The sequence below is a fragment of the Calliopsis andreniformis genome, unplaced genomic scaffold (assembly GCF_051401765.1).
Source record: "Calliopsis andreniformis isolate RMS-2024a unplaced genomic scaffold, iyCalAndr_principal scaffold0089, whole genome shotgun sequence".
Lineage (NCBI taxonomy): Eukaryota > Metazoa > Arthropoda > Insecta > Hymenoptera > Andrenidae > Calliopsis > Calliopsis andreniformis.
In genome coordinates, this window is record NW_027480498.1 from 19,513 (window position 1) to 43,967 (window position 24,455).

At 25.2% G+C, this 24,455-nt stretch overlaps 5 protein-coding genes and 2 pseudogenes across 5 annotated transcripts; 2 read left to right on the forward strand and 5 right to left on the reverse strand.

The window, feature by feature from the left end:
• The first annotated feature begins 10,615 nt into the window (after positions 1-10,615).
• LOC143187590 (NADH-ubiquinone oxidoreductase chain 5) lies at positions 10,616-20,176 on the forward strand. Its single transcript, XM_076391817.1, is given in 5 exon segments — positions 10,616-10,628; positions 10,905-10,968; positions 11,322-11,380; positions 11,481-11,729; positions 18,821-20,176. Coding segments are annotated over 5 exon segments (1,605 nt in total). The 3' UTR covers positions 20,041-20,176.
• Positions 15,427-15,677, reverse strand: LOC143187589 (uncharacterized; the record flags this gene model as incomplete). The annotated part of the gene is made up of 1 exon (XM_076391816.1): positions 15,427-15,677. A coding segment is annotated over one exon (189 nt), but the record flags the coding sequence as incomplete, so codon positions are not given.
• LOC143187584 (NADH-ubiquinone oxidoreductase chain 4-like) lies at positions 16,738-18,404 on the forward strand. The gene is given in 1 exon segment (XM_076391814.1): positions 16,738-18,404. A coding segment is annotated over 1 exon segment (1,308 nt). The 5' UTR covers positions 16,738-17,055; the 3' UTR covers positions 18,364-18,404.
• Positions 20,177-21,168: 992 nt separating the features above from the next.
• On the reverse strand, positions 21,169-21,563 carry LOC143187591 (NADH-ubiquinone oxidoreductase chain 3-like; the record flags this gene model as incomplete). The annotated part of the gene is made up of 1 exon (XM_076391818.1): positions 21,169-21,563. A coding segment is annotated over one exon (354 nt), but the record flags the coding sequence as incomplete, so codon positions are not given.
• Positions 21,564-21,590: 27 nt separating this feature from the next.
• On the reverse strand, positions 21,591-22,410 carry LOC143187585 (cytochrome c oxidase subunit 3-like; annotated as a pseudogene).
• LOC143187587 (ATP synthase subunit a-like) lies at positions 21,591-23,103 on the reverse strand (annotated as a pseudogene).
• Positions 21,591-24,186, reverse strand: LOC143187586 (cytochrome c oxidase subunit 2-like). The gene is given in 1 exon segment (XM_076391815.1): positions 21,591-24,186. A coding segment is annotated over 1 exon segment (708 nt). The 3' UTR covers positions 21,591-23,478.
• Positions 24,187-24,455: the final 269 nt, after the last annotated feature.

Sequence of the window (24,455 nt, forward strand, 5' to 3'; positions counted from 1 at the left end):
CGAGAAATATAGACTTATGTAAATCTGCGGGAACGAGAAAGACGCCAAATGCGATTCTCCTAGTCCTAAATCAATTTAAAAGTGTGTCGACATTGTTCGATTAAAGTGATTGGTAACTTATAAGAAGTTTTAGGAGAAATTCGCGCCAGGCATGAATAAATAATATGAATAATATCCTGAAAATTCTTAGTAAGAAATGTATTTTTATTGGATAAATAAAAATGTTTATAAACTAGCGATGTTATTTTTAGTAATCGTGTGCTGATTACCGGTTTTTTGAAATTGCTGTGATTATCATTTTAAATCGTGTAAATTTTATGATTATATGATCTTCGTTCGACAGTTTGTTGAGATAAAGGTTATATATCTGTGTTTTATTATCTCTATGACTGTGTATTTTAAATGAAGGTAACAAAGGAATTTATATATTTTGAGTTTAATTTATTAATTAAGTCTATTTTATGGTATCAGTTATTTAGGCATAAGCATTATTTATGCGTTTATAGATTTTTATATTTATAGATAATTGAAGTAGAAATTTTTGTGAATCAAGCACCAATTAATAAACAAATTAGAAGCATTTTGTGCTTAAAAGCATGTAAGTGATATACAGTTACTTATTATTACATTTCTTTTAATGAAATAGAAATATCGTATGCACAGTCCGAATTGGACTAACAGCCTCAACTATCACGGTTACAATAGCCATTACAAGTACAAAGGACACGAAACGAAAATCATGAGTACACATATTTTAGTAGAAATTATAGTATCGTAAAAGAGACGAAAATAAAAACACAAAAAGTATCGCATCGATAAATATATTAACTGTAGACAGTAATTATTACCTTTGCAGGTACAATTACAACAACAGCCAGAGCTGCCAGGATTGCAACAGCCGCAACTACCAGGATTACAACAGCCGTAAATAGATATAGAAAATAAAAATTGTAAGTAAACATGTATATTGTTAATTACCGTATATAATTATAAGTTACAGTTATAGTTATAAGCATAAGAAGCTTCTAATTTGATATTCATTTTACTCTTATATGACTGTAATTTACATATCACATGTTTATTCACGACAACTCTTTTCAGGATTTATTTCTGTCTTTTGTGATTTTGATTCTAATGGTTGCGGCTGTGGTTGTTAATCCTCCTTTTTCTCTCAAGATCATAACACGGCAAAATATACGGGATTACTTCCTTAATTATTGTTTCTTTAACAGCTGCAGGACTATTCAACGGCGTTTCTCCTTCCGCACCCAACAATTTGTGCTTGTTACATGCAGAGTAGTTTTGTATAATTGTAAAATATTTCAATCCATTCCGCTTTAACAAAGTTCTTAAAAGTGTTATGCATTGCAAAGTCTTCCCAAGACTCATTTCATTCGCTGTAATACATCCATAACTATCTTCTATACATTCTTATGTTACACATTCATAATCGTGTTTGTCTCCTATATCGTATAATATAAGTTATAGATGCAAAACGCAACGAAAAAAAAAAAAAAAAAAAATGTAATGATCATCAAAGTTTACGAACTTGTTTAAAAGATTCTCAACAGCTACAACAAGTAGACGCTAATAAAGATAATCGTATTTTACCATATAAGTTAGAACTATATGAGTTACAGTTAGAACAACAAAAATAAAGAAAATAAATAATCAAAGTGTTAGCTTCTCGTGCTTACTTCAACTATAACTTACAACTTGCCACGATGTAAGCGGTGGTTATAAAAAAAGAAACTAATGATCGGTGTTTTCTACGCAAACCACCCTATTAAAATTCTTCTAACTAGCGATACAGAAATACCGCCAACGCAATAAACACGGTCATACAGTAGCTGCAGCAATTCCTCAAAATGACGATAACAATATTCATACAGGGACTCGTACTCGCACACGTTACAGGGTGATCCTGTAGCTAGGAGACTCAAAGCAGTGTTGCCATGAAAACATCGCAGCTGAATTTCATTGTGACGCAAGAGGTTCACCATGATTCTTACGAACTTTCCTGTTGCGGTGTCTTCGTGGCGACACAGCTTTTGAATCTTCTAACGAGTGGTTAGAAATAAGCCATAAGCTCTCTATAAGTGCAGCTCTAGTTACGTAGCAGAGGCGCAGTTTGAGTTGTCTGTATGAAGTTTCTCTACGTGAGATGAGGCTATCGGACAGGACCGAGCTTTCATTTATTCTTGCAGGATAGCTATATATTGTAAGGTATTGGTTAACAATTGTTGAATGAACAAGTTATATGAATTTATATGCTTAATAGTTATTATTTACTTTTACTGTTTGTCTCTTTTCTTGTATCGCCATTCTCGTTTCAGGTTTATGACCTTGTAAAGGGTGCGGGATTGCTCCCGTAATACCTGGAGAGTCGCCCAGCGACGGTTTTCTTCCCTAATCCTCCACCCCGCTCGTCGTTCGAGGGGTGGTTCTGTAATTGATGAATTTATTAATAAAATACTTTTTGTTTTTTTTATGTTCTTATATTTTCAGTTGAAAGATATTTGCTTACTATTTTCTTGTTGTGGCGTCACGTGTAGTAGTTGTGACCCCGACCCGGATGGTTGGGGTTCTTCTGCTTAGAGCTGTTGTTGGGATTGCGCCTGGAGTCCTGGTTGTGCCTCGGATTGTGGTTGTGCCTGTAGTCGTTGTTGTTATTGGGTTTGCGGTCGTTGTTGCGACTGTGGTTGTAATTGTTATTGGGTGGGTAGCTGTGGTTCTTGACGCCGTTCTTGCTGTAATTGTTAGTGTTGTGTTTCTTGTTGTTGGGGTATTTCTATTTGATTAGGAAAATTGTAGTGAGTTTCTAAATGTTAGTTAGTGTGCTATTTTTTTTTATATTTGTACTTAATAATAATAGTAATGAAACTTACCATTATCGGTAAATTCGTTAACATCGAGCAAAAGCATTTCTTCCCGAAAGAATTAAAAAGGATTGAATTAGAATAATAGAACGTTTATGTTTATTAATTTTTATTTAAAAATAGAAATTTTATGTAAAATAAAAGAGGGAATTACAGGGAGATCGAGAACAGTAATAATAGTTTGCTTTGATTGCGGTAAATTAAGAAATTTCGGATTTAGAATTTGGAATTCGGTATTTGGAATTGCAAATTCAGAATTCATAATTGTAAAAAGACTTTTAAAATCGGTGCGTCTTATATGTTTATGCCTTTGCCTACGTGATGTTTGATAGCGATCGTATTAATATGTGTATTTACTAATGCGTATTTATATGTTACGTAAATTATCATCCTGTATATGTATTATTATTTAATGATATGGTACGGTGCTACAATAAATAATTTTGTCCTGTACCGTTACTGCATATAATAAAGGATATAGTCATATATTGTTGTATCGCATTATTTCTTTGTGCAATACGTAAAATAATAGTTTCATTGTGTAATACGTAAAATAATCACCTTTATAATTTTTGCGAACTTGAACTATTTGTAGTACTACTGTTATCCTGGTACTATTACTGTTCTTCATCTTCTATAAAAGAAAATGTAGAAATAATTTATAACATTCCTTTCGACTTCCATTTCTTGGTATGTTTAGTCTGAAAATTAAAGTATAAAGAGTTAATATAACGCTGATAAGATAATATTATGCTATATAAACGAAACAAGTATGTTTAATTATTTGATTAAAATTTTGTTTGAAAAGGATTATATTATAAACACAATGACACGTTCCTTTTTTCTTCGAGCGTATTGCGTTTATATTGACTGACTGGCTGCCTGAGTGGCGCGATTCCCTTTTGTTAAAGCTAACAAAAATGATTTTGCTGATTTGAAAGCTAATTATTCTTATCATTGTTGTGCCCCGCGTGGTGACATCGCAGGACGAGGAACGGGATATGGCCTTAGTGTTCGCGAGCGGTTAAAGGACTAGAATCCACCGGGTATTTCAACAAAACTCCGTTTATTGAGCAGAAGTACCGAACAGTTCGGAAGGTTACAGTGATCGCTTCGACCAGCTCTCGGCCGTGCCTCTTCTCGATTTCCGACTCTCTCGAATTGTGTTCAGCGTTTTTTGGTGAGGTCGCACATTACCATATATGGTTCTGTTAGTAACAATGTTGAGGTGTCGATGCTGAGTTAGCGGAACGTGCTTAGCGGAACGCGTGTCTTTCTAGAGCGTTCTCGAGTGACGCAATTATGTTACTTAGATGGGCGTTGTCTGGCACAACATCATTACTTTTATGATTATTACGATTGCTATGATTATAATTATAATTATTTTGATTACTATGATTATTATCATGATTAGTTTGATTACTATTATTATTATATTGATTGTTATTATTATTGTGATTATTACGATTAATACGATTATTATTATGATTATCATGATTACCATGATTATTGTTATAATTGTCACTATTACTGTGATTATTATTATGATGATTATTAATATTAATGTTATTATTATGATTGTTATGATTATTACGATCAATATGTTTATTATGATTATTCCGATTATGATTATGATTACTAGGAGTATTATGATTATAATGATTATTACGATTATTATGTTTATTATGATTATTATTGTTACGTACGGAGAATATTTTCCGTCTACTCTCCCAAATATTCTAATCTCTGCCTGTTAAGAGAAAACGCCCTAGTACTCTCATTTTTTTTTCGTTATCTTAATGTAAGCGCGACTCCGAACAGCTGGGTAGCAACCACGACGCAGTACCTACCGTGAGGAATTTCGTTATATGGAAATTTCTAACAAACCCCCACTCATTTTTCGGCCTATATGAATTCAGAGATTTTAGCCCTAACGAGTTCAGAACAGTACCGTCACGTTGATAGTCAAGTTCGTCAGAGTTGATTGCTATCCAGTTAGATCGGGCTAAAGTTTCCTTTCCAGTCTACAGTTAACCTCACAGAATCCGCGAGTCGGCACAAATTCTATCTGGCAATTCCTACGACCACTCTGTAAGTCCCCGTATCGCCAGTGCGTTAACACCGTGCATTAAAATCGTACACTTTACGCGACAACACTACACTGTACACTTGTACGTAAAGACTGATTTAGAATATATTTAAGTATTCATTGTAATTTTGCGTAGATTGCTTACAAACCTATAACTACCTTTAGCGATCCCATTCGAAGTTGACAGATACACCACGATACTGCTTAACAGCTCAAGTTGTATCAATTAATAATTTAAAAAGTTTCGAGGCTCACTAACATCTCCTGCGGCACTCTGGTCTTACATCAGTTTCGTCCGCATACCTATACCTCCAATGAAACTGCAGTCAACCTAGTGGCTCCTCGATTTATTCGAGTTCGTCCACGAAAGCTAACCTATCCTGTAGCTAACTGATTTTTACATCAGTTTCGTCTACTTCCTACAACCACCTGACACCAGGTTCGTCTGTACATTATCCAACTTCCTTACAGCGCCCATATTTCGCATCAGTTTCGTCCGTGTACCGACCAATACATCAACCACTATATTCTTTGGAAATATACCTATCCGCGACGGTCATTCGCGCTGCTCGCCTCCCGTCTCGTGACATTATGATTATTATGATTCTTATGATTATTACGATTATTATGTTTATTATGATTATTATGATTACTATGATTATTATGACTACTGTGTTTATTATGATTATTATGACTATTATGACTCAAGATTGTCCGACTTGGTTGAGCAGCGTCTGAAACTGAAGGCTGGGTTGTGCGGCGTTAGGTTATCCATTCAGTCGATCTGTTATTTGTCTGGATTCTGTTATAATGATTTACAAGATTCGATATTTATGGTTTTTAACTTTGATAGCGTCTTCAAAGTTTATGCATTTCTTGGTACGTTATTATTTAATTTCACGGTTTACTATTATTTATATTTTAGTTAATTTAGTTGCATTGCTTCCAAAACTCTTCGCACCTCTTTAGATTACATTCACTAGTAAGGACTCTTATTGTACTAATATTGTTGTAATACAATATATCACGTTTATTGTTTATCAATCTCTCTATTTTTAATAAAGTGTAAATTATTATCTATATTTTAATTAGGTTAATATTTCTTTCCTGTTTCAGGTTTGCGTTCGCTTCTGTTAAATTATATTATATTAATCTTCCTGAGAGTTTTACTTTTAATTTGTGACCCATAGATGGTATGTATCTTATTCTTACAGAACAATAGATAATCATATTGTAGTGTTCTCTCTTTCAGCCTTTTGTATTACTCTTTCATCGGCCTGTCTTTTATTCGGTACATCTGGACAGAAACTTTGGAAAGCGTTCCATTTATTTTAGTCTGGGACAATTGCATCTATTATCTCATTAGGTCCTCATTGGATATTAATTTCTAGATTGTGCGTTAATTTTTGCCTTTGATCTTACCATTTCTTACAGTAAAGGAGAGTGGGTTGCGCATCATCTTGTGTTTGACAGCTTTACCAGCAGTGATCCGTTTGGTATTCACCTATTTCTTTTTCGTATATTGGTTGAAGCAACCATGACCTGTAAGTATCTGTTGTGGTATAAAAATTTACATACCCGTGCTTTCTTGTGACCCATTTCTCAATATCTCTAATCAGCCTTTTAGTCCAGATTCCTGTGTTAGGTTCCTCTCATATATTTTGCCATTCTTTGATTGTATTCTCCTTAGTTAATTTGATTTCTTTTTTCAGGTCTTGTTCATATTTTCCTTTCCCTTGTGTAAGGCTAGGTACGTAACTTTCTATTAATTTCTTATTGAATTATTCATCTGTGTATGCTTCTTCGTTATAACGAGGTTTGTGACATCCTAATTTATTATCGTTCCTTGTTACTCTGCCTAAATTTTTAATTTTACTATTTCTAGCATTATCCTTTTCTTTTATTTCATAAAATTCTTTCCTTTCTTTGATCTTTACCAAAATGGGTGGAAATCTTGCGAGTACAAAGAAGGCGTTTAATGATTAATGATTAAGTTAACTTTATTATAAGATTAATGATTTATTTTATTGATTGAAATAAACATTATTTTATATAATTATGGACCTTATCTAACTTTACTAGTTACTTCCTTATTAACCTTTGATGTAGGTTTATTTCTTATTAGCTATTAGGTTCTATCGTATAAATTACAAACTAATTTTCTATTTGTTGTTCGTTTGAAATCAAAATTGGACACCAACAATATATTCTGCTATTTTAATATATATTTAATATATAATATCATTTTATTTTATTTTATTTTATTCAAAAATAGTTTAATTATAATATTAATTTTGGAGATTAATGATAATTATCTAATTAATTTTTCTTGAAAATAAAATTATTATGTATTTTGTATAATAAAATATTTTGTGGTTAATTAGTTAAAATTATTATATAATATTTTAAATTTACAAGATTTATGTTTTAGATTAAACTATTTAACTAAAATAATGATTTTATTTTACTGCTTATTCACTTATTGTAATTTTATTAACTTTTATGTTGATTTTCGTTTCTAAGAGTGATTTATTGATAATATTGATTAGTATACAATTTTTTGTAATTTCTATACTATCAATAATATTTGTGCTTGAAATTTATTCTAATGAATGAATTTTTATATATTTTATAGTACTTTCTGTGTGCGATAGAGTTATTGGTTTGAGAATTTTAGTTAATTGTACTTATTTTTATGGGAATCAAGGAATTTCAATATTAAATTTAACATGATAAAAGCTTTTTTAATAATTTTGATATTATTTTTTCTTTATAACATAAATAAATTTTTAAAATTTACATTTTTGCTTTTATGTTTATTAGATTTATATTATTATTCAATTTTAGAAATGAAATATATTGAAACACAATTAGGTTTAATTTTGGCTTTAATTTTTTTTCATTTAAATTAGTTATTTTAAATTTATGAATTTTTAATTTGATTTTGTTAATAAATTTATCTAGAATTTGTTTTCATTTAAATTTGATTTTGTTGATTGTTTTATATTTTACATCTTTAACAATGAATTTTTTAATATTTTATTTCTTTTTTGAGGTAAGGTTAATTATTATATGTTTAATTACTGAAAAATGAGGGACAGGTAACATACGATTATTAGCTGGTTATTATCTGATGTTTTATACAATATTTTTTTCATTTCCCTTAGTGGTTTTTTTATTAATTATTATTTATTTGAATAATTTAGACCTAATAAATATAACAGAAATAATAGGTTATAATTTAAATATTTTTATACTTATTTATATATTAAGTTCATTTTTAGTGAAAATTCCTATATTTATAATACATGTGTTACGTACCGAATATAAAAAATTTAAATTTCTTTTTTTTATATATATATAACTCGGTTGAATTGCGTCTCGATAATGCAAAGCATTGTGGGAACTTCCCTAATCGAGCGTAATCTTGGCCTTTGAGTTTACGAAATTGAATATTCCTTTCGGCGGCGCGATCGACTTGTTAACATAACGCATTCCTTCCTTGAAATCAACGTGGTCCTATTGCGCAGCGTATAGTCTCACCAAAGCGTAATCTTACAAATGCGTAGTATGAAATTAGGGATCATATTGTATACGCGGTGACACGTTCTGAATATAATTTTTCATTTGTCAAATATCTATAAATGAGATTCGGAATTTGACACTCTTAATTAAGGTCATACTTTTACAAGTCTTGGTTATTGAAAATTTGGCAACGCATAAGCGTTGTGGGAAACCTTGTCAAATGAATATTTAAATTTAAAATTTAAAGAACACCCGTTAGACCACTGAGGGTCAGCTTCCTCGAATCTCTGTGGATGATGTTTAAACTCTTTCGGCTAATTGGTTATTGTAAAGCGATACACCGGATATATACAAAAGATTGTCATGAGTTGGGTGGTGCGTCGCGTGAGAAAATTTATGATGTGAAAGAGAGAATTGGAATGTTCACACATACACATTACTCAGCTTCTTTAACCTTAGAACTTGACCAATCACGGGCTCGGTCGGGCCAAAAGCACGCTCTCATTAGCTAATGAAGCAGCGGCATAACCCTTCAATAATCGGAATGATTGATCCTGGATCCTTCCGAAGGCGTGATGCCGCTTCACTTGTCGACGTACAATCGCGAGGTGCGTGTCGTAAGTCCGCGATCTTCTAAAGATAGAGTTTTCTTCTAATTCTTAAAATCACTAAGTAGGAAGAAAAGGACTTAGGAAGTTCGTGTGAATTCAAATTTTTGTTTTGTTTGTTCTTTTCTTATAATTTGGTTTATATATACATATATACATATATATATATATATATATATATATATATATATATATATATATATATACACATATATATATACATACATATATACATATATACAATTGTATATATATATATATGGAACAGGTTGAAAATAATATATATATACATATATATATATACATATATACAATTGTATATATTTATTGTATATATATATATATATATATATATATATATATATATATATATATATTGTATATATGTATATATATATATATATATATATATATATATATATATATATATATATATATATACATATATACAATTGTATATATTTATTGTGTATATATATATATATATATATATATATATATATATATATATATATATATATATATATATATATATACATATATACAATTGTATATATTTATTGTGTATATATTATATAATATAATATATTATAAAATATATAATATAATATATAAATATAATATATATATATATATATATATATATATATATATATATATATATATATATACAATAAATGTATACAATTGTATATATGTATATATATATATGTATATATATATTATTTTCAACCTGTTCCATATAAAATAGCTGATTAATTAAGAATTAAATTCATAGTGTGTGTATGTGCGAATAAGTGTCTAATTCTTTCTTCCATACAGGGTTAAGCAGTATCTAAAAAAATCCAAAGTGAGACGTCGAAATTATTTTTGAGGAGATTTTTCTATTGCTTTCTATTTTCTATTTTTTTTTTTAAAAAAAGGAAAAGAAATTCTACTGGTGAGTCCTTTAAATTAATATTGTTTCCTTCTTTCGTTTTGAAATTTTAAAATTAATCATTTTAGAACGAGTGGCCATAGTTCAGATAGTCTAAAGACTGTGGGAATTTCTCTAGTCTGAATTATTCCACTATAAACGGGAGAATGAATGTCCGTTTGCACGTACTAATTTAGATATTTCTGTTCCTATACTCTTATACGTATATATATTTTTATTTTATCTATCCACACATTTATATATATATATATATATTCATTTTTATACACGTTCTTATTGAAACATTTTATTATTCGATCTTTAATTAGATTCATCAATAAATACAATTTACGTATTTTATATTCTTTATTTTTAATTTTTTTCGGCCTTTATCCTGTTCGGATTTGAAATACAGCTGATCAAGGACCCGTATGGGACTGTAGCACCACCGGTCCCTTTAACTACTCGAAATAATATCTCAAGTTTTATTTACTTTTAAATTCAAACACTTCTCATCCTCTCTTACGTACATTAGAAACAAGAATTTTATAAATGTTCGCGCTCGGGCGTCTCAACCCGCTCGGCGCGTAACACATGGATGATTATTAAAAGCTCATGTTGAAGCCCCTGTGTTTGCATCAATAATTTTAGCCGCTATTTTATTAAAATTAGGAACATATGGTTTATTGCGATTTATATATATTTTTATTCTAATTTTTATTTTGTAAATTTGGTAATTCTAGTATTTAGATTAATTGGAGGGTTAATTGTTTCAATTTTATGTTTACGTCAAATTGATATAAAGATTTTGGTAGCTTATTCTTCAGTAATTCATATAAGAACTTTACTAAGATCTATAATAACTGAAATACTTTTAGGATTCGTAGGTAGTTATATTATTATAATTTCTCATGGAATATGTTCTTCGGATTTATTTTATTTAGTAAATTTGTGTTATAAATCTTTAGGTTATATATCTCTATATTTTGATTTATATTTTGTACATCTAATATATCTGCTGCTGTTTCATTAAATTTAGTTGGTGAGGTATTTTTGTTAATAATTATTTATTTATGATTCAAATATTTGATTTATTTATTAATTTTTTATTGTTTCTTTAGATTTTGTTATTCATTATATTTATATATTTATTTTCAACATGGAAAAATAAATTTTTTTTTAAGATTTTTAATGCTAATATTTTAGATTATTATATTTTATTGATGCATTGAATTCCCCTAAATTTTATCTTTTTAAATTTAATTATTTTTCATATTAATTTTAAATATATTTTATGTAAATAGTTTAATTAAAATATTGACGTGTGGTGTCGATGATATATGTATCTATATTTTAAATTATCGTAAAAATGTTTTTAATTAGTTTATTCGTACTATTTTCTGGAATACTATATCTATTTTTAGGCCTATATTTATATATATCTAAATATGTAATTATTTTAGAATGGGATTTAATAAATTTATTCTGTATAAAATTTAGAATAATTATTTATTTGGATTTTATTAGATTAATATTTATCGGAGTTGTTTCTATTATTTCCTCATGCGTAATAATTTACAGAATTGAATATATAAGGTCAGATAAAAGAATTTGTCGTTTTTTTTATTTATTAATTTTATTTATTCTATCAATATGTTTAATAATTTTAAGTCCCAGAGTTTTATCAATATTATTAGGATGGGATGGGCTAGGTTTAATTTCTTCTGGTTTAATTATTTATTATCAAAGGTATAGAGCTTTTAATTCTGGAGTTTAAACAATTTTATGTAATCGGGTTGGAGATATTGAATTTTTAATATTGATTGTTTCAGATTCCGCAAATGGGTCGTGGATTTAATATTTTATGAAGTAGACAGATTTATAATATTTTTCATATTTTTAGGTGCTTTAACTAAAAGAGCTCAAGTACCCTTTCCTTCATGGTTACCTGCAGCTATAATAGCTCCAACCCCTATTTCTTCTTTAGTTCATTCTTCAACCTTAGTTACTGCAGGGGTTTATTTATTAATCCGTTATTATAGTATAGTGTTTACAATAAATAATAACGTTATTTTATTTATCTCAATCTTTACTATATTTATGGCTAGTTTTATTGCTAATTTCGAATACGATTTAAAAAAAATTATTGCCCTATCAACTTTAAGTCAGTTAGGATTAATAATAAGAATTTTATCTGTAGGGTTAGTGGATTTAGCCTTTTTTCATTTAGTTATTCATGCTTTACTTAAATCAATAATATTTATATGTGCAGGAAGATTTATTCATAGATCTAATAATAATCAAGATATTCGAAATTTTAATTCTATTAGAACTTTAATACCTTTAAATGGTATAGTTCTATTAATTGGAAAATTAAGTCTATGCAGGTTTTTCTTTTTGTCAGGTTTTCTCTCGAAGGATATAATTATTGAATACTTCTTTTTTAATAGAGATATTAGAATTACAATATTTTGTATATTTTATATATCTATGGTGTTTACACTAAGATACTCATTTCGTTTAGTTTTATGAATCTTTTATCCTTTTGAATTTAAAAATGTTACCTACAGAGTATATTATGAATCTTTATACATTAATTTATGTATTTCCTTCTTGTTTATTATAGTTATTTTTGTGGGAATACTTATTTTTTATCTAATCTTTAAAGTTTACATTATCTTATTGAATTTTTATGATAAAATATTTATTTTATTTATTTATTTATTACGGATTTATTTTGGTTATTTATTATTTTATTATCCTAATATACACCCCCAACAATTTTTATTTAATAAATTTATCTTTTTTCTGAAAAGAATATATCTTTTATCATATTTTTATAAGATTAGGTATACTCTTTTACTTAAATTGATGTATAAAATTAATAATGAAATTGAAAAGGGCCTTTCCGAATCAATTTTGACATTTTGAATGAAAACATTTACAAATTACTTAGTAAAATTTATCAAGTGATTAATTATATATGACACTCTGATGTTTATCCTAAAGCCAAATAAAACTCAACACGAACAACAAACCGCTGATTATTTAATGACACTTATATTTTATATATATTTATCAATGTTTATCCTAGTTTATTCATTATTTCTGTTGTTGTATTAAACTTACACCACTTACTGAACGAAAGAATATAATTTATTGTATTATTACTTATTATTGTATATTGCATTAACTGTAAATAATAGTCAGTTGGAAAGGCGTGCAGACATCTCTTCTAAAAATCGAAAATTAAGAACCTTTTAATAGGAACTAGATTTTCAACGATGTTCTTTTAATTTCACTTTTCTTAAAAGATCAATTTTGGTGTATATATATTCAACTTATTCTTTTCAATATATCGCAATTGGTGGAACATCGTGAATAATACAAGTATTGTGAAAGGCAACAGGAAAAGAAACGAAGCTTGTAAACCGATTTTGAATGTCAATGATTTTACATGTGAATTTTTAAAGAAATTTCTAATACGGTTAAGTTCTTGGCAAAATTTAGAGACAAATGGCCACTTAACATTAGGTACTTTCAAAGCTCTGCATCACAGTACTACAGTTCCTTTACAACTTACAGGGTACTGTTTACTCCAATAAATATAAAATAAAATTGAATTTTAAGAAATTTTTTGTTTAGTGTTAATCCAGTAATTAAAGGATATCAGTGAATTAATCTTGCAATAATTCTACATACTGCTCCTATTGAAAGTACATAATGAAAATGTCCTACAACATAGTATGTATCATGAAGTAAAATATCAATAGATGAATTTGATAATATAATTCCTGTTAATCCTCCTATTGTAAACAAAAAAATAAATCCCATAGATCATAAAGTTGTTGGATTTGCGTAAACTTTTGATCCATGGAATGTTGCTCGTCATCTAAAAACTTTAATGCCAGTGGGAATGGCAATAGTTATAGTTGCTGATGTGAAATAAGCGCGAGTATCTACATCTATTCCAAGAGTAAATATGTGATGTGCTCATACAATAAATCCTAGAAAACCAATTCCTAGTATTGCGTATACTATTCCTATGTTTCCAAATGTTTCTTTTTTACCTCTTTCGTTTAAAATAATATGTGAGACTAGTCCAAATCCTGGAAGAATTAGAATATAAACTTCTGGATGTCCAAAGAATCAAAATAAGTGTTGGTATAAAATTGGGTCACCCCCTCCTATAGGTTCAAAAAAAGAAGAATTTAAATTTCGATCTGATAAAAGTATTGTAATTGCTCCAGCAAGAACAGGTAGTGATAGTAAAAGTAAAATTGCTGTAATTACAACTGATCATGGGAATAAAGGTATTTGATCATATTGTAACGAATAATTTATTATATTGAAAATTGTCACTAAAAAATTAATAGCCCCTATGATTGATGATACTCCGGCGATATGAAGGGAAAAAATTGTTAAATCGGTGGATGATGATGGGTGGTATATAAATGATGATAATGGAGGGTAAATTGTTCATCCTGTGCCTGATCCTGAATTTAAATAATTTCGTATTAATAATAAAAAAATTGAAGGAGGTAGTAATCAAAATCTTATATTGTTTATTCGTGGAAATGCCATATCTGGAGCACCAATCATTAAGGGAACTAATCAGTTCCCAAAACCTCCAATTATGAATGGTATAACCATAAAATGAAATTATAACAAAAGCATGAGACGTTACAATTGAATTATAAATCTGATCATTTTTAATTCATGCCCCTGTCTTCTTAATTCTAATCGAATAATAAATCTTATTGATGAACCAATTATTCCTGATCATATAGCGAATATAATATATAATATGCCAATATTTTTATGATTAGTGGAGTATAATCATTTTTTTATTCACGAAGAAATTAAGATTTATAAAATTAAATTTATATTTTTAATTTTGAAGGTTAATAGTTTAAAATTAACTTCAAATCTTTAAATAAAGTATTAGAGTATTATGCCTGATAAAAGGAATAAATTGTAAATTTATTTATGAAAATAAAATTTTCTAATACTATTAATATAATTTCTATAATCTAATCAAAATATTAAATTACAAATTTAAAATTAAAATGTAATTTTTTAGAAATTAGATTTTAAAGTAAATGTATATGATTCTAAATATAATTACTCTAATATATATAATGAATAAAATTCACATATCTATATATTTGTATTTTAAGAATATATTTGAGTAATTTTTATTGAATAAATTATTATTACTAAAATTTAAATAATTTCAAATTATTAATAGTCTTGATATTACAATAATGATAGATAGGATAAGATTAAAATCATTAAGTTTAATTACTAAGTTCTCTAACACTAATCATTTTAAAGAAAATACTCCTATTGGTGGAATAAATATATTTGAACCCTTTGAGTGTAGAAAGTATAAATGTAAAATTACTATTATTAATACAATTAGGGGTAAAATAAAATGAAAGGTGTAAAATCGATTTAATGAGGCATTTCTAATTGAAAATCCTCCTCAAATTCATTCTACTAAATCTTGACCAATATAGGGTAGGGCAGATAATAAGTTTGTAATTACTGTTGCTCCTCAAAATGATATTTGACCTCATGGTAGAACATATCCTAAGAAAGCAGCTGCTATTGATAAGAATAAAATGATTAGCCCTATTGTTCAAACTTGAATGGATTTATATGAATGGTAATAGATTCCTCGTCCGATGTGGAGATATATAATAAAAAAATAAATTGATGCCCCGTTTATGTGGATTAGACGAATTATTCATCCTATTTTTACATCTTTTATAATATGAATTACTCTATCAAAAGCGTAATTAATATTTGGGCAATAATGTATTGTTAATAAAATCCCAGAAATAATTTGAATTAGAAGGTATAATCCTAGAATTGAACCTATATTTCATCAGGAGTTAATATTTACTGGTGTGGGCAGGATAATAAGTGAAGAATTAAAAATATTAGTTAGAGAATATTTTTTTATGATTTTTTTAAAAATTATCATATTTTATTAAATAAAATATTTAATTTTTAATTTTTCGTAAGGGAGTATATTTTGAGGAGCATATTTTTATTGATATAATTATTGTGTGTAATAGATATAGTATAGTAAAAATTGTTAATAAATTTAATGGATATAAATATATTTTGTAAATATTTATTCTTTTGAATGTTTTGAATTCAAGGAAAAATCTATTAGAATTTAAAGAATTTACGAATATAGTAATTATTAAAAATAGAAATATTAATACTTCTTTTTTGTCGATCATAGATTTTTGATTGTTGATTAATCTTACGAAGTAGAGGAATATAATTATTATTCCCCCAACTATAGAAATTAAAATAATAAAGGTATATAGGGGGATATTAAATATTAAGTATATGATTATTATTATAATAATTGAATAAATAATAAATATGATAATATATGTTAATGAGTTTATATATTTTATGAATATTCCTATTAAAATAATAATTATTGATATATTAATTAATGTTCTTATAAAATTAATGTTTTGTAATGTTGATAAAATTGTCATACTATATTTTTATATTTTTTATTTTTTCAAAAAATAGTTTAATTTAAAATATTAATTTTGGAGATTAATGATAATTATTTGTTTAATTTTTTTTGAAAATAAATTTTATTATGTATTTTATTTATAAAATATTTTGTGGTTGTGGATAGTTTATTAGTTAAAATTATTATATTAATATTTTAAATTTACAAAATTTATGTTTTGATTAAACTATTTAACTATACAATTAAAATAATAATTTTTATTTTATTGTTTATTTGTTTATTTTGATTTTATTAAATTTTACGTTGATTTTTGTTTTTAAGGAAGATTTATTGATAATGTTAATTAGGATAGAATTTTTTGTTATTTCTATATTATCAATAATTTTTATATTTGAAATTTATTTTAATGAATGAATTTTTATATATTTTATAGTATTTACTGTTTGTGATAGAGTTATTGGTTTGAGAATTTTGATTAATTGTACTTATTTTTATGGAAACCAAAGAATTTCAATATTGAATTTAAAATGATAAAAGTTTTTATAATAATTTTGATGTTATTTTTTCTTTATAATTTAAATAAATTTTTAAAATTTTTTAATATTTTAATGTTTATTAGATTTATGCTATTATTTGATTTTATAAGTGGAATATACTGACATATAATTAGTTTTAATTTTGGTTTTAATTTTTTTTCGTTTATATTAGTTATTTTAAATTTGTGAATTTTTAATTTAATTTTTATAATAAAATTATCTAGTATTTGTTTTAATTTAAATTTAATTTTATTGGTTGTTATACACTTTTCATTTTTAACAATAAATTTTTTAATGTTTTATTTTTTTTTTGAAGTAAGATTAATTATTATGTTTTTGATTATTGTAAAATGAGGGGCGGGTAGTATACGATTATTAGCTGGGTATTATTTAATGTTTTATACAATATTTTTTTCATTTCCTTTATTAGTTTTTTTGTTTATTGTTATTTATATAAATAATTTATCTTCAATAAATTTAATAGAATTAATAGTTTATAAATTGAATATTTTTATATTTGTTTATATATTAAGTTCATTTTTAGTAAAAATTCCTATGTTTATTTTACACGGTTGGTTGTTAAAAGCGCATGTCGAGGCTCCTGTGTTTGGTTCAATAGTTTTAGCTGCTATTTTATTAAAATTAGGGACGTATGGGTTATTACGATTTATATATATATTTTACTATAATTTTTATTTTGTTAATTTGATAATTTTAGTGTTTAGATTAATTGGAGGATTAATTATTTCAGTTTTATGTTTACGTCAAATTGATATAAAAATTTTAGTGGCTTATTCTTCTGTAGTTCATATAAGAGTTTTATTAAGATCTATGATGACTGAAATACTTTTAGGATTTATTGGAAGTTATATTATTATAATTGCTCATGGATTGTGTTCTTCAGGTTTATTTTATTTAGTTAATTTATGCTACAAGTCTTCGGGAAGTCGGATTATATTTTTAAATAAGGGGATGATAGTATTGATACCTTCGACTTCAATATTTTGATTTATGTTTTGTTCATCTAATATATCAGCGCCTGTTTCTTTAAATTTGGTTGGTGAAGTATTTTTGTTAATAATTATTTATTTGTGATTTAAGTATTTGATTTATTTATTAATTTTTTATTGTTTTTTTAGATTTTGTTATTCATTATATCTATATATTTATGTTCAGCATGGTAAAATAAATTTTTTATTTAAAATTTTTAATGTTAATTTATTAGATTATTTTATTTTATTGATACATTGAATTCCCCTAAATTTTATATTTTTAAACTTAATTATTTTTTCTTGTTAAAAATAATTAAAATATATTTTTACAGATAAAAATATTTTTTATTTAAATAGTTTAATTAAAATATTGACTTGTGGGGTCAATGATATATAACATATATTTTAAATTATTATTAAAATGTTTTTAATGAGTTTATTTATATTTTTATCAGGAATTCTTCATTTTTTTATAGGGTTTTATTTTTTTATTTTTAAATTTGTGATTATTTTAGAGTGAGATCTAATAAATTTGTTTTGTATAAAATTTAGCTTAATTATTTATTTAGATTATATTAGATTGATGTTTATTGGGATTGTTTTTATTATTTCTTCATGTGTAATAATTTATAGAATTGAGTACATAAGATTAGATAAGAGAATCTACCGATTTTTTTATTTATTAATTTTATTTATTTTATCTATATGTTTAATAATTTTAAGGCCGAGAGTTTTATCAATTTTATTAGGATGAGATGGGTTAGGTTTAATTTCTTTTGGATTAGTTATTTATTATCAAAGATATAGGGCTTTTAATTCTGGTGTTTTAACAATTTTATGCAATCGGTTGGGGGATATTGGATTTTTGATGTTGATTGTTTTAAATTCTATAAATGGATCGTGAAATTTATTATTTTATGATATAGATTTTTCTATAATATTATTTATATTTTTAGGGGCTTTGACTAAAAGAGCTCAAATACCTTTTTCTTCGTGGTTGCCTGCTGCTATAATAGCTCCCACCCCTATTTCTTCTTTAGTTCATTCTTCAACCCTGGTTACTGCGGGAATTTATTTATTAATTCGTTATTATAATTTAGTGTTTACAACTAATAATGATGTTATTTTATTTATTTCAATTTTTACTATATTCATGGCTAGTCTTATTGCTAATTTTGAGTATGATTTAAAGAAAATTATTGCTTTGTCAACTTTGAGTCAATTGGGTTTAATAATAAGAATTTTATCTGTGGGATTGGTAGATTTGGCTTTTTTTCATTTAATTATTCATGCGTTATTTAAGTCAATAATATTTATATGTGCGGGAAGTTTTATTCATAATTCTAATAATAATCAAGATATTCGTTGTTTTAGTTCTTTAAGAATTTTAATACCTTTAAATAGTATCGTTATATTAGTGGGTAAACTTAGATTGTGTGGTTTTTTTTTTCTATCGGGGTTTTTTTCTAAAGATGTAATTATTGAGTATTTTTTTTCATTTAGTGATCTTAGGGTTTTGTTATCCTGTATATTTTATCTATCTATGGTTTTTACTTTGAGATATTCATTCCGGTTAGTTTTATGAATTTTTTATCCTTCGGGGTTTAGAAGGTTTTTATATAGGAATTTTTATGAATCTTTTTATATTAATTTATGTATTTCTTTTTTGTTTATTTTAGTTATTTTCATAGGGATGCTTATTTTTTTTTTAATCTTTAAGACCTATATTATTTTATTAAATTTTTATGATAAAATTTTAATTTTACTAATTTATTTTCTAGGGATTTATTTTGGTTATTTGTTATATTATTATCCTAATAAATACCCCCGAAAAATTTTATTTAATAAATTTATTTTTTTCTTAAAAAGAATATATTATTTATCTTATTTTTATAAAATAAGGTATATTTATTTATTTACATTAGCTCATAAAATAAATAATGAGATTGAAAAGGGTCTTTTTGAATCTATTTTAACATTTTGAATAAAAATTTTAATAAATTTTTTAGTTAAAATTTTTAAAACATTATTTTCAGATAAAGATTCTAAGATTCATTCTGAACATAACACATTTATATTAATGATATATACATATTTAAGTTTAATTATTTTAATTTATTTATTGTACTATGGCGTATAATTATATATTTTATTTTTTTATTTTTATTTATTTATTTCTAAAAAAATATTTATTTTTGTTGTTGCTTTCATATTTATATATATATATATGTTTAGTGGGAAAGATCCTATAATTTTATTTAAATAGCTTAATAAGAGCATAATATTGAAGATATTACGGTAAATTTTTATAATTTTTTAAATAGTTAATAATAAGAATAAAGTTAATTAAGTCAAGTCATCAAGAGTTGTTGTAATTTAAAATTTATAAGTAAAAATTTTAAATTTGGGTTAAATGGTTTTAAATTTTAAAAAATCTTAAGTTTAAAGCCTAAAAAGCCTAAAAAGCCTAAAGCCTAAAAAGCCTAAAAAATAAATAGGCTTAATAGGCTAGGCTTAATAGGCTTAAGGGGCTAAATATAGTTTTTATTTATTTATAAATAAATTTTTATTATTTTTATATTGAAAATATAATATTTTAAATTAAATTATATAAATAATTAGGTTTAAAGAAATTGAATTTTTAATTCATTTATGAAATTAGAAGTTTCATTTTTAATTTCTTTGGTTCTTTGGTTTTTTGGTTTTTTGGTTTTTTGGTTTTTTGGTTTTTGGTTTTTGGTTTTAATCAAAGAGAGAATAAAATAAGAAGTAAAGAAGAAAGAAAAAAAGAAAAAAAAGAATGAATGAGAGAATAATTAATTAAGTTAGATAGAGATAGATTTTAATTGGAAAGGGGGTGTTTCAGTTCAATTATTAACAATAATTTGCCTCTTTTTGGCTTCAATTAATTTATTAGTTTTATGAGTGATAATAAGATATAGAAGATTATGATTATTATATATAAAGTAAATAGTTACATTTAATTTCGACTTAAAAATTTGATTAAAATAATAATCTATATATTACAATTTATATTATTATTAGATATAAATAATATTTTATTTTATTTTTAATTGCAATTTAAATGTTATGAATTTAACTAATATCCAAATTTTAATTAATTCAAGTTAGATAGTTAAATGATCATTCTATTCATAGGCCTAATATTAATATAATTAAGAAAAAAATAAAGATTATTCTTATTATGGTTAAGAAGTAGTAATTAATTATTAAGATAATTGGGATAATTATTATAATTTCTACATCAAAGATTAAGAATAGAAGGGTAATTAAAAAAAATTGATTGGAAAATGGTATTCGTGCGTTTGATAATGGATCAAATCCACATTCAAATGGAGTATTCTTTTCTCGATTTTTTTTTTTTTGTTTTGACAGTAAAAAATTTATTGTGATAATTATTATAGGTAATAAAAGTCTTAGGGTTAGTAAATAAAGTAAATTTAAAATTATATATATTAAGTTTTTCTTAAATTTATTAATTGGAAGTTAATTGTATTAATTATACTATATATAATTATAAATTAGATAAATAATAATGTGAATAATGAGTTTAAAAGTATATTCATCAATAAATTAGTAAATAAAGAATTAATCAAATAATATCTACAAAATGTCAATATCATGAGGCAGCTTCAAAATGAAAGTGGTGGGTTTTTGAAAAATGGTCTTTGTGTATACGTAAAAGGCATGATATTAGAAAAATAATTCCTATATTTACATGAGTTCCGTGGAATCCTGTAGATATGAAGAAAATAGATCTGTAAACTCTGTCGTTATAAGTAAAAGAGGCTTGATAATATTCGATTAGTTGTATTATTGAAAAATAGATTCCTAATAGTACTGTGTATGTTAGTCTAGTAGATGAATTAATAATATCATTTTCTAATAGAGCATTATGTCTTCATGTAATTGAAAATCCTGATGAAATTAGAATAATTGTATTAAGTATTGGAATATCATATGGATTGAATGGAATAATATTTTTAGGGGGTCAGGTTATTCCAATTTCAATAGAAGGAGAAATGGCTGAGTGAAGGTAAGCTCAAAAGAATGAGATGAAAAAAAATAATTCTGAAATAATAAATAAAATTATTCCTAATTTTATTAAATCTAGAACTATAAATGAGTGTATTCCTTGGAATGTTCTTTCACGAATTACATCTCGTCATCATTGAGCTATAGTAAATAATATAGTAATTAGGGATATAAATAGGATTCAGTTAATTTGAAATTGAAAAATTATAATGGTTCTTATTAATAAGTTTATTAAATTTATAGATAGAATTATTGGTCAGGGTCTGGGTGTTACTAGATGAAATGGATGATTTTTCATTTGTTAGGGTTTATTTTTTAGTTAGTGATTAGATTCATTAAAATATAAAAGTCTTAAAATAGAAATAACATATGATTGAATAAAAGAAACTGAAATTTCTAAAATAAATAGTATATTTTGAATAATGATTATGAATGGGATAATAATTAGTCATGAATTTTCTATAGATGATCCTAATAAAGTTAAAAGTAAATGACCTGCTAGTATATTAGCTGTTAGGCGAATTGATAGTGTTCATGGACGAATAATATTACTAATTGTTTCAATTAATACTATAAAATTTATTAATATTAAAGGTGTATTTAGAGGTACTATGTGAATTAATATTTTTTCTCAATTTGTAATTCAACCATATAATATGTATGTTAATCATATAGATATAGTTAATGATAGATTGATTGATAAATGGCTGGTTGGTGTAAAAATATAGGGTATTAATCCTATTAAATTATAAATTATGATTATTATTAGTATTCTTAGGAAAATAATTATATTAAATATATATTTATAGTTAATTAATAATTTAAATTCATTAAAGATTATTATTATAAGTTTGATTCATAATATATTTAAACGTGAGGGGATAAATCAATATATTATTGGTATAATTATTATTGGTAGAAGTAGGCTAATTCAATTTAATATAAGTATGATATACGTTGATGGGTCAAAAATTGAGAATAAATTTATCATGTTCACTTTCACGGGGCTTTGTTTTTAAGTATTTTTCTTTTTTTTTTTAAAGGGGAAAAGTTAATTAATAAATAATAAAGATTAATTATTATTATGTAAATAATTCTCAGAGTAAGTAATAGAAGAATAGATCATAATATTGGTTTTATTTGTGGTATAAAAAAATATATTATTTGATCATTAGAAGTATATCGAATTTATACTATAATATGGTTTAAGAGACCAACTCTTTCATTTCAGACATCTAATGATGATTAAATTAAGTAAGTAAAAAATATTAAAAAATTAATAATTTTAAATTGACAATTTAATGTTATGAATTTAACTAATTTTTTTTATTTTTTTGTATATTTATAAAATAATTATTCTAAGTAATCAATTTCCAAAATTATTTATTGATGTTGATTCTACAACAATAGGTATAAATCTATGATTTGTTCCACAAATTTCTGAGCATTGGCCGAAGAATAATCCTGGTCGGTATGTAAATAATATTATTTGATTTAAACGCCCAGGGGTTGCGTCTATTTTTATTCCGAGAGAAGGGATTGTTCATGAGTGGATTACATCTACAGATGTTGTAATTAAACGAATTGGTGTTTTGAATGGAATAATAATACGATTATCTACATCTAGTAGTCGGAATAATCTTAAATTTGAATAGTCATTGATTATAAATGAGTCGTAATCTAAATAAAATTCTGGATATTCGTAACTTCAATATCATTGATGTCCAATAGCTTTAATTGTAAAATATGAAATTGACCATATTTCATCAATAAAGTAAAGAGTTTTTAGAGATGGGAATGCAATAATTATTAGTACAATTATTGGAAAAATAGTTCAAATAATTTCAATTAAATTATTTTCTAATAAAAATCGGTTTTTAAATTTTCTTAGGATAATATTTATTATTATGAATAATGTTATTGAAATAATTATTGATAGCATAATTATAGTGATATTATAAAATCTGATTAAGTTATCGGCAAATGGGGAATTAGAGTCTTGAAGTGAAAATATATTTCATGTAGCAATTTTTAATAAAAGAATGGTTTCTTTATTTATGAAGCTTAAATTCATTGCACTAATCTGCCATATTAAATTAAAGTTAATTTTTAAGTTTTAAGTTAAAAATTATTTTTTTTTATTTTTTTTGAAAATTAAAGGGATTTCATTGAATGAATGTTCGAATGGGGGATAATTTTGTAATCATTCAAGTGAGTTTTGAAAATATTTAAATAAAATTAATCGTTTAACTATAAATCTTTCTAATATAATAAAAATAAATATTATTATTCTATTAATTGAAATTAAAGATCCTAAAGAAGATAAAAAATTTCAACAATAAT